At 39.4% G+C, this 16,431-nt stretch overlaps 1 protein-coding gene across 1 annotated transcript in view; it reads left to right on the top strand.

Moving 5' to 3' along the window:
- Positions 1–16,431, top strand: part of TMEFF1 (transmembrane protein with EGF like and two follistatin like domains 1) — a gene marked incomplete at its 3' end in the record, with an annotated part of 117,055 nt that overhangs the window by 96,967 nt on the left and 3,657 nt on the right. Inside the window, exons 6-8 of the mRNA XM_079533036.1 lie at positions 10,368–10,516; positions 11,487–11,552; positions 15,135–15,258. Of these exons, the coding sequence (XP_079389162.1) occupies positions 10,368–10,516; positions 11,487–11,552; positions 15,135–15,258 (339 nt within the window). The remainder of the gene's footprint in view (positions 1–10,367; positions 10,517–11,486; positions 11,553–15,134; positions 15,259–16,431) is intronic.

Below are 16,431 nucleotides of genomic sequence, written 5' to 3'. Positions count from 1 at the left end.
TGGATGAGTTAACTGAACTGTCTCCTACTGTTCAGTAGATAATCTCAAGCCATATTCATGAGATGCAATCTAATACTTATGGTAAAAATAAAATTTTGCTTTTTTGCATCCTTTTTCCAAATGCCTCAGTCAGAGACATTGCAAACACCAGTTCCTTTCTGTTCTGAGTGCTCCTGAGATGTGAAATGACATCTGCACTACGATTTCATGAATAAACTAAGTTATGGATAAAATGATTAGCCTGCGGACAGACAGTAAATTAGTGGAAGGGGAGACATCTATGCCACAAAGTGTTGAGAGGTTTGAGATAAATGAGCTAGCACTAATGAGAAATCCCCAGTCCTGCCAACAAGGCAGCCACAGCAGCCTGGAGTGCAGCACAGGCAGATTTTCTCCTGGTGACAGAATGATTTAGCTAGATACAGTTTTATTTCACATGGGCTGTGGTTTGTCTTTTGGACTTCAAAAGATGTGGTAGTCCTATGCAAAAAATGTTTACATCATTAAGTGGAAACTACAGGGTAATTTCTACAGTGAAACAGGAGCAATACTGTGATAGCAACTACTTGGCATTTTCTGATAGTTATAGTTGGACTTGCTGATGTCCAAAAGCAAGTTCTTTCTTCTTGGAGTTGCACAGTGACAACATAAAGGTGAAAGATGTGTCAGAGCATGGGAAATTCCAATTTGATATATAATGGAAAACATTTCTCCCTTAGGGTAGTCAGACTCCAGAAGAAGATGTCTGATGAGGCTGTGGAGTTGAGACCAGTGAATGTGATCAGAACCTGATAAGACACAGACATGGACACCCTGGTCCAGCTTTACTAGCTTTGAGCAGAATTTTGGAACAGCTGAGCTCTGCACATACTTTCAAGCCAAAATTATTACGTTATTCATAGAATCACAGAATGGTTTGGGTTGAGAGGGACCTTCAAAATCATTTAGTTCCAACCCCCTGCTGTAGGCAGGGACACCTCCCTCTAGACCAGGTTGCTCAGAGCCTCATCCAGCCTGGCCTTGAATGCTTCCAGGGAGGGGGCATCCACAACCTCACTGGGAACCTGTTCCAGTGTCTTACCAATCTCACAGTAAAGAATTTCTTCCTAATATCTAGTCTAAATCTATTATCTTCCAGTTTAAAGCCTTTTCTCCTTGTCCTGACACTACATGCCCTTATAAAAAGACCCTGCCCAGCTTTCTTTAAGGCCCCTTCAGCTGCTGGAAGGCCACTACAAGGTCTCCTTAGAGCCTTCTGTTCTCCAGTTTGAAGAGCCTCAGCTCCCTCATCCTGTCCTTGTAGGGGAGGTGCTCTAGCCCTCTGATTCTGAGTAGTTATCAAATCCCAGTGCTTTCTAAAAACAAATTTAAACAAATGCAGTTGTATGCAGCTGAGGTGCACTCTATGTTACCATGGAGTTAGTGATTTTATTTTTAGGTGCTCCTAAAACCATCCTTCCTCTTACAGTTACAAGTTTCTAGTTTTCAGGCTAAGCATTGAAGTAAGATAGCTGTCTGATCGAAATTGCAATATTTGCCTCTATTATACAAGATCATATATAGTCTGAAAAATGAAAGCTTTGCACAGCATTTGTGATTTGTATCTTCATTTTGTTTGATTTCTCATAAATATTATCTATACCAGAAGTGGTTACAATGCATGGTAAATTGAATGCAAAAATATGAACATCTTTATCATTTGCATTGCCTTTTCAAAAACTGTGGATGTTAATTTTAAGTGGACTGAATAACAGAAAGAAGTGAAGTCTGAGCAGATGGTTGTCATAAACAGCATGCCATACTTAGAAAATTAATGTTCAAGTGTATGCAGATTAGTATATTATATAAGATTTCCTTATATAAACGTGAAAAGGAATCAATTTGAGGAAACATCACAGGAATATACTTTTTTTTTCTTTCTCATACATCTTATAAGTATTTCAAATAATTTTGACTTTATGGACAGACTTTTAAAGACCATTAACAATCACTAGTGAATGCACTAGTCTTAAGATACATAAAGACTTACAATGCTTTATTTGTTCTGTACCTTTCTGTAGGTAGCTACAGCCTGCAGACAACAGACTTCCCATAGATTAGATATGATTTTTCCCCCTTTACCAATAAAACTGAATCATTCATTGCATTCTTCGTGGAGAAGCCATTGTCTGAGACTGGTCTTTCTGTACGTCATTTTCTGTCCTGTCCCTCAAAATGTCTCTCTGGCCAGAATTTTGCTCTGTTACTTATAAGAAGCAGCATAATGGTACAAAACTTGTAGTAAGGGAATGAAAAAGGACACGTGAGTTGGTAAATTTAAACTTTTGTGGAAGAAACTGGCCAGAAGCCTAAAGATGTAAGCAGCATGGGGGTGGTGTGTGTTTTCTGCCTGAATTTGGAACTGGAAATGACTTCCCGTTGAGAAGTGGAGCTGGAGATGGCAACACACAGCTTGGGGCCACCAAGAGTAGTGCTGATGTGGTGGAAGCAAGTGAGCTAACCCTGTAGGGAAGCAATAGAAACATATAGTTTTCTATTGGCAATTTCATCTTGGCGCACACTGGGCTTTTCAGTTCTACTGGTCATGTTACAGATCACCCTAAAAAACAAACACAAATAAAGGAAATCAACCTAAGCAAGGGATTTATGATTTTTATATGGGATTACATACAATTCACAGTTGTGTTGTGAATTATGTGCAATTGTCCTCTGGTAAATCCTGATATGAAAGGAATTGTATAATGATCTCTTCGTTATACTAACTAATAAGAAATTGAATAGGTTCTAGTGGATAATAATCCAGGCTTGTTTTTCTTTAATGTAAGTTTTAAAGATCTTTGCAGCAATGCATGCCAGGTCTTTGAAGGTTTATATTATTTGAGGATGGAGGAAGAGTTAGGCCACTCTTGTGAGAACAGGCATCATTCACTATGTGCTGCTAGAGGCTCACTCTGATTAGGGACTTAATTTCTAAAGTGATCAGAGAAAGCCATAAAATTAAAGTAGGAGGTGAAGGGGTGGCTGGAAAGTAGCTGAGGCTTATGGTATTTAAAGGGTGTGCTACTTTGCTGGCAGAAGTAAAGGCTGAGAGGGTGTTCAAGCAGGACATAAAGAAGCCTGCAGAATTGAAATCTATTTCACTTGCACTTACCTCCTCGGTGCTAAAAAGGGATTTTAAAAAGGACGCCAAAAAAGCCTAATGAATATTCAACGTTAGTTGAATAGGTAGAGAAATCACTTTGAAACCCAGATTTTCTTAGTTCAAGTTTCATCTGGAGAGAATTGCACACAAGGGAATGAACATCAAATGAAAGGTAATCCTTCATTTGCCTTTATCACACTTGGTTATCTTCTTAACTGCAATTGCAACACCCCAGCTATTTCTGTTCACCTAAATTTATTCCATCAAGCTTACATTTATCCATCTGTGTGCATCTCACGTGCTGTTTTATTCTGCTATTTTCATTCTATACTTGTAAACAGATGTGTCAATAAATAGGTGAGTAGCTGGGAAAGCTTACTGTTACATTCTATTACTAGAAAGGAGGGACAAACAGTACTCCCCATGGTGCCCATCCAGAAAAACATTCTTGGAAAATCCACATGGGCACAAAGGCCTGCCCTCTACTTGGAATGGCTGGCCTCTCCCAGCAGTCAAACCCACTCCACAAATCTGCTTTTCCTCTTCCCTTTGAATCTCTCGCAGTTATTAAGCAGCCAGAACTTCCAAGAAATTGCATGCTCCTTGAAGCCTGAAAAGGAAAAGGAGCCTTGAAATGTGTTGTGGTCTCTGGGGATCTAATTAATTTACTGATAACAGCAAGTGCTCTTACAGCCTGAGCTTGTTTCAAATGTGTCACGTCATTTTACTAAACAAGTTTTCCTTGTTACACCTAGTAATGTCTATAAATGAATGGTACGTTCTCATTTCTTATTTATTGAAAACACATTTTTTATTATTGCTTGGTTCAATTTTATCACCACTTGATATTCAAATGCTTTTCTGTTTAACTGGCGGTTAGTGAATGATATGCATGCAACTTCCAAAAGCACATTTTCACAAGAAAACTGAACTTCCATGAAAGCAAATCATCGCCTTCTTTCTTAGGACATCAGCTTTTTGATGACAAGTGACAAAATTTAGTTTCTTTGTGTATACCCTACTGCATCATGAAAACATCTGGATATGTCCTATTGAGCTTTCAGGCGTAAATTGAGAGACACAAAGCTGGAGACACATCTCCAGCAAGACATCAGCTTGGAGAATTAAGTACCTATTTCAAGCTTCTTGGCTTGAAAACCAATAAGAAGGGTCTTGAAAAAAGTCTTGTTTTGCTCTGACTCTTTTTATCCCAGTATGACTTCTATAGCAAGCTGTTACAGCAAAAACTGGAAGCACTCATTCACTTCTTTCTGGTATGAGGCATCAAGTACTTTTAAGTTATCCTTAGTACAAATGTATGTTAAGTGGCTGCTCTTTAAGTGATTAACTTTCTTCTTCTGAAAGCTGCACTGAGCAGCCACACATCAGGCAGAAGGTACCACTTGGTAGCTTTTCATTTTTCTTACGAGCAAAAAGCAGGATCGTGTTTGGCAAGCACATACAAAAGCCAACAGCAGAGTAGCAGTGGGGCTTGAACTGTGAAATTCCTAGGTGGTGGTGCAAAAACATCCAAAATTAACAGTAGATCAAAAGTTTTGCCATTCTCTCAACCTGTGCTGGGATATGATGATCAATTTACTCAACAAGGCACAGCTTTGGCAAGTCTAAAGTAAGACTGATGTTTTGTAAAAATCAACTGGAGGAACAGGGAGAGCATTTTTTAAAATTATTTTTGATGTGTACTTTTCTGTGCACTTGCTTTTATCAGCATCAGTAGTTTATGTTTGGACCACTGCTGGACTTTAGAGAATGGTTCCTGGGAGTTACTCAGAAGAACTGACTGAGAATGATATTATGGAATTTAGAAGTGTTTTAATGTTTTTCCAAGCTTTTGATATAATAATTTTTGAATAATTATTCTTAGATAAAATTTGGGGTTTTCTTTCCTAAAAGCCTTCCTGATTCCCTTGTGCGATCACTTGCGAGGCAAAAGTATACCTGTCAGTGTGGCACTTGCCTGAGAGACAGGACTCAAACCTCTCTGCTGCCCGTATTTGAGCCTTGTCACATGTGACCCCAAGTGTCACTGGCTCTGCTCTGGAGACTGGGAGTTCCCTTCAGCCACAGTTGTCCTGTCATTGCATTTTCTGGCTACTTTCAGCATGAAAGCTGTTTTAATATCAGGTTTTCCACACTAGAAACATATAAGCAAGATACTGTTCTGCATTTATTTATGACTCACATCCTCACAGGGCAGCTAGGATTGTGGCAGTCATCCAGAATAGAACCAACCTTTAACATTTACGAAAATATACCAAGGGGTTGAAATAGCAGTGTCTAAGCAATTTTGGTTAATTTCACATGCAAGGATTGAGTTTCCATATGTGAATAATTTTCTATTATTACAAAAAGTATTGTGTGATAGACACTGTTTTTGTTTTTTGTTTTTTGGGTTTTTTTTGTTTTTTTTCTTAAAACATCCGTTCTGGTACGTTGTAATTTCAGTGTGCAGCTACTTGCTTACCAGAAAGCCCATGCACAAAGCACACATAATTGAATGCATTTTGCTCCTCTTCTTTTCCATAGAGAATAGAATGAAAATTTTATCTAAAAATCAGTTAAAAATATGAAAAGCTATAATCAAATCTGTGATGCTGTCTCAATAGATGCAGAATAGTACTTTAATATGTATTTTAAATGAGTAGAAATAAGGTGGAAAATTCTGTTTGAAATACTTTTTTTTTTTTAATGTGGGTCAATATCTTAACCTAAACCTTATCAATATAGGCTTCCTGCTTTATAAAATTATGTTCCATTGCAAATCATTCCCCTGTAACTTAACTGTACTATTTAACATTTCATGGCAGGGATGAGTTCACATAGAATTATATTATTATTTTTTTTTTTTTAATTTCTGATGTCCTGGGTAAGGAGGCAAGAGGCTAAGGCATGTATTTACTCTCACTGAAAAGTACTGCACTGCTATTTTACTGGAAAAGGAAGGGGAGGAAGGGTCACATGGTGTATTGCCGTTTGGGAGACTGAAAAGAAAGCCTCTGAAGCACAAGGTGTTAAAATCAAAAGCAGGAAGCCACTGCCTGAAGTAACAAAATAAGGGCTGAAATCAACAAGGTGTATAATTTACACCTCCTCATGGGCTGTGTTTAGTTGTCCCAGGCTTTGACGTCTGCCTGACTTTAGGAGTCCAGCCCACGGTGGTGGTCAGTTACCCTTAGGCGGTTGGATTTTCTGTCCTTGCTACAGCATCAAGCTATTGTCCTGCTCTCTGTAGCTCTCTGACTTCTGGATGTAGCATATTCTCTGTATTTCACAGAAGGCTCATTTGGGATTCTTACAATACTTTCCTGAGCTGTTTTTAGGTTTCAGACAGTGGTAGTGAGCCTGTCCTCTCTCAGGAATTCAGCTGCCAACTTTGTTTTTTTTGATATACAGCATCAGAGCAGCAATTCATTCTCCCGTGGTTTTACCTTCCTTAGCAAACACGGAGCATTTAAAAACATTTTTTGTTTCATGTTTTCTACCAAAAATGTATTTCAGCTTCACTGGGAAGTTCAGTCCCTTAAGCTGAGTTCATAGGATGGGAGTATGTGGAGATGTGGGCCTCTGCTAGTCTGCTCACACATGGCATATTAGCAAAAGGAAGAAAGATAGAAGATGAGGCAGTACCATGGAGACTACAGGCTGTGCAAGTTGGTATCAAACATGCCAAACAATTTTTCATTATGCTCCTACCTCCTTTTTTTTTTTCGTTCCTGTTCACACTCACCTCTCCTGGGCTGGGGCTGGAAGGCATGCTGTCAAACCACTCATCTCTGCCTGATGCCCAGCCCAGAGTCCCCCACATGCACTTTCCTACCATGTGCTCCTGGCTCCCTCTCTGATACCCTGCTGCATCCACAGAGGCCCTCTTCTCTTCATGCCATCATGCCCCAGCTAAAGCCCTAACTAATTCTCTTCCAGTCCTCTGAAAGGTTTCAGATTTTTGCTTTTGAATAATGGAGCACAATAATCTTAATTTTTGAAGCATGTCAGCCCCCTTCATTATCCAGCAGGATATGTAAATTGCCTACTTTTACATGCCAGACAGCTCAGTTGAAGCATATATACAAATAACTGAACTGCCAGGTAGAAGTCTGAGCTATCATTTTGCCTCACAGATATAGGCAAAAAAGCAGCTAACAGCCTCAGGCAGATAACTATGTGCATGTGAGTGAATGTATGAAACTTCTGAACTCTTGAGCAGAAGCTTGCTACTTGCTAGCTGCAACCACCATGGACTGCTTGTAAATTTGAGGTAATACAGGCTAAGTGGAACTGTCATGTCCTGAGTTCTCCAATTAATAAAGAGACATGAGGCGAGGTCATCAATTAGGAACCTGATGGTGCATTTCATTCCTGCAGACAGTCTAGAATGGGAAAGCAAAACCTTGGGTTCTGGAGAGAAAGGGGTCCTGAAAGGAAGTGGTCTTAGAAAGGAGAAAGAGGGCTGGAAGGAGGATGGGATGATCCTGGAAGCAGGGGCAGATGCTGAACCAGGTGTGCTCGTGCTGGGAGATGCCCTGGGACCTCAGCTGGATTTGCAAGCACCTTGGCTGGTAGTAGTTGGTAATAGCAAAAAGCATCAGAGAAAGAACTAGCACCACCTTCTGCCCAGCCTCCTCGCAGAGAAAGGCAGTCAAGACCTACTCAATGATACTCTGGCACTGCTTTCTAGCCAAGGGAAGGGATTGTGCCACTCTGCTCTGCACTGTGCAACCTCTCCACTGTGTGCAATCTGGGTGGCACAATATAAGAAGGACATAAAACGCTTAGAGAGCATACAAAGGAGGGCCACAAAGATGAGGAAGGGTCTCTTGAGGCAAGAGGTATGAGGAGCAGCTGAGGTCCCTGGGTTGGCTCAGCCCAGAGCTGAGGGGGACGCCTCATGGTGGCTGCAGCTCCTCACAGGAGTGGAGGGGCAGCGCTGAGCTCTTCACTTTTTTGTGCTTTTTTTTTTTTTTTTTTTTCCCTTTTTTCCAACATCTAGATAAGAATTTTAAATGTTGAAAATAAATTTTTGTACATGGGCTATGGGGTTACAGTTAAGGCTGGGAGTGTTTATTAGTAATCTGAGAATAAGAAGACAGGAATTCACAACTACCCCCCAGAACAAGCATTTTGCAGTCTGAAGTAAGTATGCATTTAACACTAGGTGTTAAGTCTGAACAAAACACAGCTTGAAAATTTAAGCAGTTACCAAACAGTTTCAACACGAACTTGTAACATGAGAAAGGAAAAATGATTTTCAAAAGTCACCTTGTTTGTCACCAGCAATGATAAGAGCTAACAGTAATTGTGGTGCTGCAGACTTTGGATGATGACTATAGGCAGAAGTGGAGCTGTTTGGACACAGAAACAGAGATGGAATTTGCTTGGAGATATAAATAAATATGGCAAGGATGGGCATCCAGGTGTAGAAGAGATTCCTGATGGCTGAGGGAAGATATCAGTAAGCACACAGCCAGTGCCACACAGATGAGGACTAGCTCACTGTTAGTTTGGTTCAATAAATGTACACAACTGCTGAGCTGTGAGCCTTTTATTTGCATGTACTAAGTTCTAATAAACCTCTCATTAGGCTTATTGAGCTTAAAGTCATGTGGGGGGATGTAAACAAAAGAGTACTTCCTTTCCCAGGTCTAAGGTTTACAACCATGCTGAGTTCCCATTTCTAGTAAGAAAAAAAATAATGTAACGTGCCATTGATATTTAGGGGCTTCAAGACAACTTTGAGGTAGCACCCTAAGATGTGTGCAGCCTCATTACTGGGGCAGTTTTTAATTGTCTGTAGGTGCACATAAAATGTTTGTGCTAGAGTTGCTCGTTTGTCTAGCAATAATCTGAAGTTCACAGGCTTGAAATATTACTGGGAAATGTGGTAGCTTTAAAGCCAAAAATGACAAAAGTAACAAAATATGCTCATGGAAAGAGAGAAGAGAAAAAGAGTAGAAATAGGTTCTGCTGCAAGATTTGTTACTGACTTGAGGCACACACACACATTTATTTAATCATTTAATTGTATCTGGAACAGCTGGAAAGAACTTAAAAATCCTGACATGTAGATAGCTTGTGTTTGTTTTTTTTCCACTCCATGTCTTACAAGAATGAACCCAGATTAAGCTAACAGCAGTCAGACAGACCATGTGTCCCCTGTGTGGAGGTTTCTGGTGAGAGGACAAGTGTGTCCTCCTTAGAGGATGCAGAGCTCTCACCTCTATCCTGCTCTCACAGCACCCCTGCCTCCTCCATCCTGCAGCCCCACCACTTGCTTCTATGGACAGAAGTGACATGAAAGATGTTTAAAAAGATAAAAAAGAGAGATTCACGTAAAAAGTAGTATATTGACTGAAATAAGTAAGAGGTTGGAGGATGGAAAGTTGTAAGCTTTCTAGTGCCATTTATGCACACCAAATTTCAGAACTTTTTGGAGGAGCAGCAGAACTGTCTAACTAAAAAGGAGTAAGTCTCAGCCATAGACAAGTCTTAGTCTGCACTATGTTTGGTCAATAGCAGCCTGCTACATGGTAGGTCTTTTTCCTGACTTTGTTTATGATCTCTTCTTGCAAATGATACAGAAAATGCTTTGTCTAAAACAACTGAAGTATTACGTGAATGTAGCATGAAATAGTTAGATCACATAATCCTGTTTTAAATACAATATAATAAATGCATTGTTAACTTTCAAAGGTATAAATGAATGTATTGTTGAAATGACACAGTTGTCCAAGTACACTGATTGCATTCAGTCCTCTGAAATAAAAAAAAATTCTTTTAAATGCTTAACAGAAATGGAAGTCCTGTTCTTGCTCCTCCTCAGGGATCCTGACACCCCCAAAAAAGTGGAATATTCATTTGCTTTTGAAAAAGCAGAATTCTTGAAAAACAACAAACATACTTTTATTCATGTTGTGAATCTTCCCAGCAATGTGTCATCATTTTTGGTTGTTAATCAGTGAGACTGTTCTTACTGCAAAACTCTAAATATCAATACATTTTTAAAAAAGAATGCTGAGGTACTTATTCATGATTCTGTAAACTCTTCTTGGAAACCTGAGGTATCAGCAAGTTCTTCAGCATCCTCATGCGACACAGTCTTCTCCTGGATGAAGAAGGCTGGTATTAACATATTAGCTTTGTTTGCTCAAGAGTCAACAGTACTTACTCTTTGCTTGCTGGATGTCAATTTTGTTGTTTCAATTTCCAGGTGTGTATGCAATATAGACTGCAGTGGATACAGTTTTAATCCTGTCTGTGCTTCTGATGGAAGTTCTTATAACAACCCCTGCTTTGTTAGAGAAGCATCCTGTCTGAGGCAAGAGCAGATAGACATTAGGCATCTTGGACACTGCTCAGGTAGGTTTAATTTTATTTCTCCAACAAATGTAAATTCTGATATGAATAGGCTTGGTAAAGCCTTTTCATTTTTAATTAGAACTGGCTGATCCAGGTATCAGTGAACTGTATTTTAGTTCTCCTCACTATCAGTGAACTCACCATCTGTATTTTAGTTTTCCCCACGTAGATGTATGTTTACACTGCATATATATGATGTGGTATGCTTCCGTTAACTTTTCTTCCTTTGGCTGCTATTATCTGAAAAGACAACAAAAGGTTATAGGAGAATGCAAGCAACATCCCTACATGAGGGTACTGTTAGAAGTAGGAAAGAAAGGGAATACTGGAACGTGGAAAATGCTCACTGTTGCTACTGGAGACTGTAAAATATAGTTGCAAGGTGAGTAAAGTTGGGCCTCAGTTGCGCTGCTGTTTATCCATTCCCGTTTCCAGTGCTGGAAAGGTGCACCAAAACCTTCAGACTGCTGCCATATGTGCTGTTGATCATAGAATCATAGAATGGTTTGGGTTGGAAGGGACCTTTAAGGGATCTTCAGCCTGTCCTTGAATGCTTCCAGGGAGGGGACATCCACAGTTTTGGAGTCTTGATTTCAGTCAGATCAAGGTGAATTGGCTGTAGGACCTTCCCATTGTAGTAACAGCTGTCCACCATCCCCTTGCTTGTTACAAAATCTGTAATTTGAATAGTTTGAAAAAGAATATATATCTCAACCAAAATAACCTAGGCCCATATAATGGAAGAGATTTAGGTTCAAAACCTACAGCCTGAGATGTGCCCTGTGTTAGGCTAGAGTCTGGGGTTATTGACTCTACATGTTCCTGCTGTGGTTGGATGGGAGGAACAATATGGGAGTGTGTGTGCTTGTACTGCACTTTTTTCTTTGACTGTTATTCTCAATGATGTGTATGCAGTGGCTTGGAATTAAGCTTTTCCTAATAGCTATCCATGCATGTATTTATCATCTAGAAGCAGATGACACAAACGCAGTTGGAAAGAAGGACGACGGCATGCAGTATCGGCCAGAGGTGAAAGGTATCGTGCTGGTTTTGTGCTGTTTGGTTATGGTTTCCCAAGATGAGAAAAGACAGTGAGCAGGTCCTCTCTGGTCTCTTGCAGCTTTGATTTCTGTAGCCAAAACAGACCTAAGAACAGCTTCTTTCTTGCAGCACTGTCATTGTAAGGCTGGCATGAAGTAGATGTGCAGGATTTGTGAATTTTGCCTTGCCGTATTCTTTCAAGATACTCAGCTGCTCACCACCCCTACTCAACAGTCACAGGATTAGACCCCTGCCAAGTGCTGTGAAAATGCCTTTACTGCAAGATATCAAGCTGTGAGATAACAGATGAAATTACACAAGCCCCCTGCAACCCCCTCTTTTCTGAACACATCTATGAAAAAAAAAATGCAGATTCTGTATTTGGTCATTTTAATATCTTCTATGTAAACCAAACTGCTAAATCACATTGGTTGGAAACATTTTACCCATATGAATTAATTCCTTAGTATAAACAAAAGAAGATAGAGTTTCACTTTCTGCTCAATTATTTTATGTGTCAGCACCTCATTTTTTCTCAGAACAAATGCTCATGGCTCTTGCTCAAAGTGTTGCTGTCCAGGAAAAACACCTGGCCTTCTCAGAGCAGATCTGCATAGGTGATAACCTTGCCTCCTCTTCTCTCACAAATAATAGCAGTTTTACCTTCTGTGTTAGCACTGACCTTTAATTTTTTTCTGTCATTATACTTGTTTTGCACTCCCATGGCTACCCGCAATAAAAGCATTCAACCATGCCTTTAGACATTCCCTGTGTTCATCTTGAAAACCCATTAATTGCCAAAAAGCCCTGTGCTTTTTTCCTTTTTCACAAATTCTTTTATTTTCATTCTTTTTAAGTACCAATTGGAATAATGTAATGTCAATATTCACTTACATTGTGGGGGCGTAAAAGGGATGAAATGCAATATACATCTTATTATGTGATTGATAAAACAGCACTTTTGGTTCCTATTTGGAAGAAGTTATAGTCTTTTATTGCTTGCCCATAAATTGTCCTTGAAATCAAGTAAATGAAAAGAGAACTGCATATAATAATTATGATTAAATATATAGTTTGTGCAGTCTCAAGTTCAGCAAGAAGGGAGTATGTTGTGCTAAAAAATAGTTCTAAATTTTTTTATGTGGTAGTCAAGTTTTTTACACAGCGAAAGCCTGAAGTGAAGTACTATGATTGACTTTTTCCTACAGGAGAAGAGAACAGGCTGCACTTCTATCTGTGTGCTTTTACTTCTGAGTCCTGTGCATTATTCTTGTTAAACCCTCTCCTCTGAATGTATAGTATCTCTCAGTCCTTAGAATCATGGTCAGGATGGTCTCCTCTTCCTGCAGTACCTATTGTATCTACCTAAAGTTAAATCAGAATGGTCTCACTTCACTGGTGCAACTGAACTTCTGCTTTTGTCCTGCTAAGATGAACATCAGTTTCAGTTGCTGTGCAGGCTTCTTCTTTCTGGTAATACGTCTAATTTTTTTTAATTGAACACTTTTTCTACACCAGTTAAATCTCTCACTTAGAAGTCTAGCTGGCCTCTCATGTTAAAAATTGATTCCCATCCCCCAATGGATGGATGAATGTCCATTTTACTTTGCTCAGCCCATGTTCTGTTTCTGGTTGGGCAGTTGTGGCTACCTGGCTGCCTTCCAGGGGACGCATCTGTCACTGGGCCTCACTTTCTGCATTCATATGTACAATAAGAACAGGCACAGCACAGCCATCTGGACAGACTAATGTATATAGCTTATTACTAGCCCCTGATTGAGATAGATACAACAGTAATTAACTGCTTGGAGGAGGAGGGAGGCAACAATTTTGGGATGACCCAATTTTCCTCCTCTTGGACATACCACCATGTAGTCTTGAATATACCACCTTGTAGTCTATTCCAACAGAGCAGTATCAGGTATATTGTCAATATAAGGCTATGTCTTTCACTTGTGTCAAGTCTTCTGTAACTTTGAAGAACAGCCTGAACTAATAGGCTTCCTTACTAAGAAACCGAGAGTCTTCTGAAACCTCTAAAGTTTAGATAATTTTTTTCTTAATATTCCAGAAAATGTTCAAGGAGAACCTAAAACAGCAGCATGTGTTTCCTTTTTTTTCCTCTGTGTATGAATGCATTCTCTTTCTTTTTGGTGTTATTTGAAATAATCGGTGATTGTGTAGGAGAATTCTTCTTCACAGTCCCTTTTTGCTTTGCACCTGCAGTTCATTATAATCTTGTATTTGTGAAGATATAGTCTATTGCCTAGAAATGAACATAATTCCACAATTACAACCACATCTTTTGATCCCTGCGCTTTAGAGAAGTTCATTACAAAAGACCAACTTCTGTATTTAAGATTTCTTTACAGAAAAAGTTTTGGGGAAATGGTATAAAATGTATGCAGCTTTTGATAGTGACAGATGCAGCAAGTCTTGGGCGGAAGGGATTGCCTTCTTCTGCTGGGCTGCTTTGGCCAGAGCTAAGCACCCACCAGTTGCTCACTCACCTACTCTTTTCCCTCAGGAGGACAGGGGAGAAAATTGGAAGAGCAAAAGTGAGGAAAAAAATAATTGCTCAAGGTAAAAATAGTTTAATAAATGAAGGAGAAAAAAAGAATAAATCAAGTGATACAAAGGCCATCACTCACAATCTCCCACAGGCTGACCTGTACCACCAATCTGTGAACATCTGCCACTTTGGGAAGGAAGACCAAAACCCCTAGTTCTATTGCTGAGTATGAAATCCTATGATACAGAATATCCTTTTGTACACTTTGGGACAGTTGTCCTCTCCCTTCCAAAGCTCTTGAACACCCCCAGGTTTCTCAGGGGGAGCAGAGGGATGAATAGGACAAAGTGAAAGTCTGTTGGCTCTGCAAGCTTCCTTCAGCAACAGCCAATACTGGCTTGTTATCAACAATACTTCAACTATGAATTCAAAACCCAGAACTATAGGGGCTATAGGGATGAAAGGGTTAACTCCATTCCAGTCAGAATCATTACACTTTCCAAAAGAATTGGTGTTTTAAGCTCGTTGCAGTATTTTGAGGTTCCTACTCTCTGAAAAGGAATTTCTGTAGGAAGACCGCTGTTGTAATGTGTTTGATTTCAGCTGTAATGACTGGTGATACCAGTCAGAACAGAATTTTCTACCCAGTAAGTATAAAATGTGCTTTAGTTTCTTTCCAGCCCTTCAGATCTTCTGTTTAGACATGGGAGTGGGCTTTATGTATCTATGTGTTTGCTCTGTGCTACAGTGACACTGACAAAACTTCTGATCTTCCCTCGCTTGGTTGTTTCTCTCAAAAATACTTTTCTCCTTTCAAGAAAGCTCACATAAGAAGAACGTTAGGATATCTCTGAGGATCATTTTTCAGTGTGATACATCCTACCAAATAACAGCAGGTGTTTCTGAAACTTCACCTTTAAGCTTTTGCTTCTCTGTTTTGCATTTCTTTACTATCAGTCTTTCAGGGCATTTCTCAACTATTCTTGCTTGAGATTTTTTAAGAAATACTGTACAGCATTTATATTTTTTATGTATCTTCTTCTTTCTTTTTTTTTTTTTTTAAAGATGCCAGTGATCAAAGAGAAGACATTTACATTGGTAACCACATACCTTGTTCAGAAAGCTTTAATGGCTACTGTATACATGGAAAATGTGAATTCATTTATTCCACTCAGAAGGCTTCCTGCCGGTAAGTCCTGAATTCCTCCAAAATATGCTTGAAGTTGCCATAAGGCTTAATCAGAATGTTCCTTAGCCATAATTACAGCATGTATCCATTTGCAGTTACTTAAGCAGTGGCACAGAAGCCACATGCCTGGGCTGTGGGCAGCACACAGTTGCAGTGGTCATGCAAAAGCCAGTGTTCAGAGGAAGGACTCAGCTGCTCAAATGCAAGGTGGTTCAGAAGCTGAATCCCTCTGAAGAATCTGGCCTTAGTGTTGGCTCCTTGTTTTCAGCTGCTAGATCTTGTCGAGAGAAAAGCAAAACCTAGAAACCACTGCCTAGAAACCTTGCATGGTTCTCCTGTCTCACTGCAACTGCCCTTTTGACTTCTAAATCTGTTCTAGCATTATCTATACATCTTATTGTCCTTGGCATAAATTCTCTGGAGTATCAATGTTATTTTCAATATTTATTGACTACTTCACAATAATGTGTTTTATTTAGAGAGCATAAATTGCAAGATATTCTTTATCCACATTTTTTGTCTACAGCAATCGGTATTCAGCTACTGTTACACAAGAAATGTGAACTTTTTATTTCCTTAGCTACCAAGTATTTTTTTCTCTAAGTGTCACTAAATCCTATGTCTCGTTTTCTTTAAAAATTAAGAAATCATTTAAAAATGTGTTTCAGAAAATGGCTACATCTTGATAACATTTAGTGCCTTACTTATTTGGAGTTTTCACTCCTGAATTTTATCCTGCAGATTTGTACTTCCAGAATAATGTAGCTGAAGATGCTGTTACTCTTTGCTATTTATCCTTAGCTTTGGAAACTTCAGCTATAAATCCATTAGGTCTTATAATTTCTCCCTTGATCTTTATCAAGTGAGGCATTTCTGCACTACCAACATGTAAGGGTTTCCAGACTGACCAGAGAGCAGGAAGCCCAAAAAGAAGAGCCAATACAGTCATTGGCTTAGCCAATTGAAAGCTTGTATTGCTTTACCCACCTGAGACACTTTCTTGTTTTCAACTCTGTGCTAGGATTGTATTTGTTTTTCTCTTTTCTTTGGCCAAAACCAAGAGAGGATAACATGCTTTAGTTTCTCTTGGCAATCTGGTTGCATCCCCAACATTGCCTTGGTGGGCAGCGGTATTTGAGTACAGTGTTCTTTTGATGCAGAGTTGTGTTTATT

This window comes from Tetrao urogallus (genome assembly GCF_951394365.1).
Source record: "Tetrao urogallus genome assembly, chromosome: 3".
NCBI lineage: Eukaryota > Metazoa > Chordata > Aves > Galliformes > Phasianidae > Tetrao > Tetrao urogallus.
The sequence above is the reverse complement of the archived record's forward strand: the minus strand, read 5'-3'. Positions and strand labels throughout refer to the sequence as shown.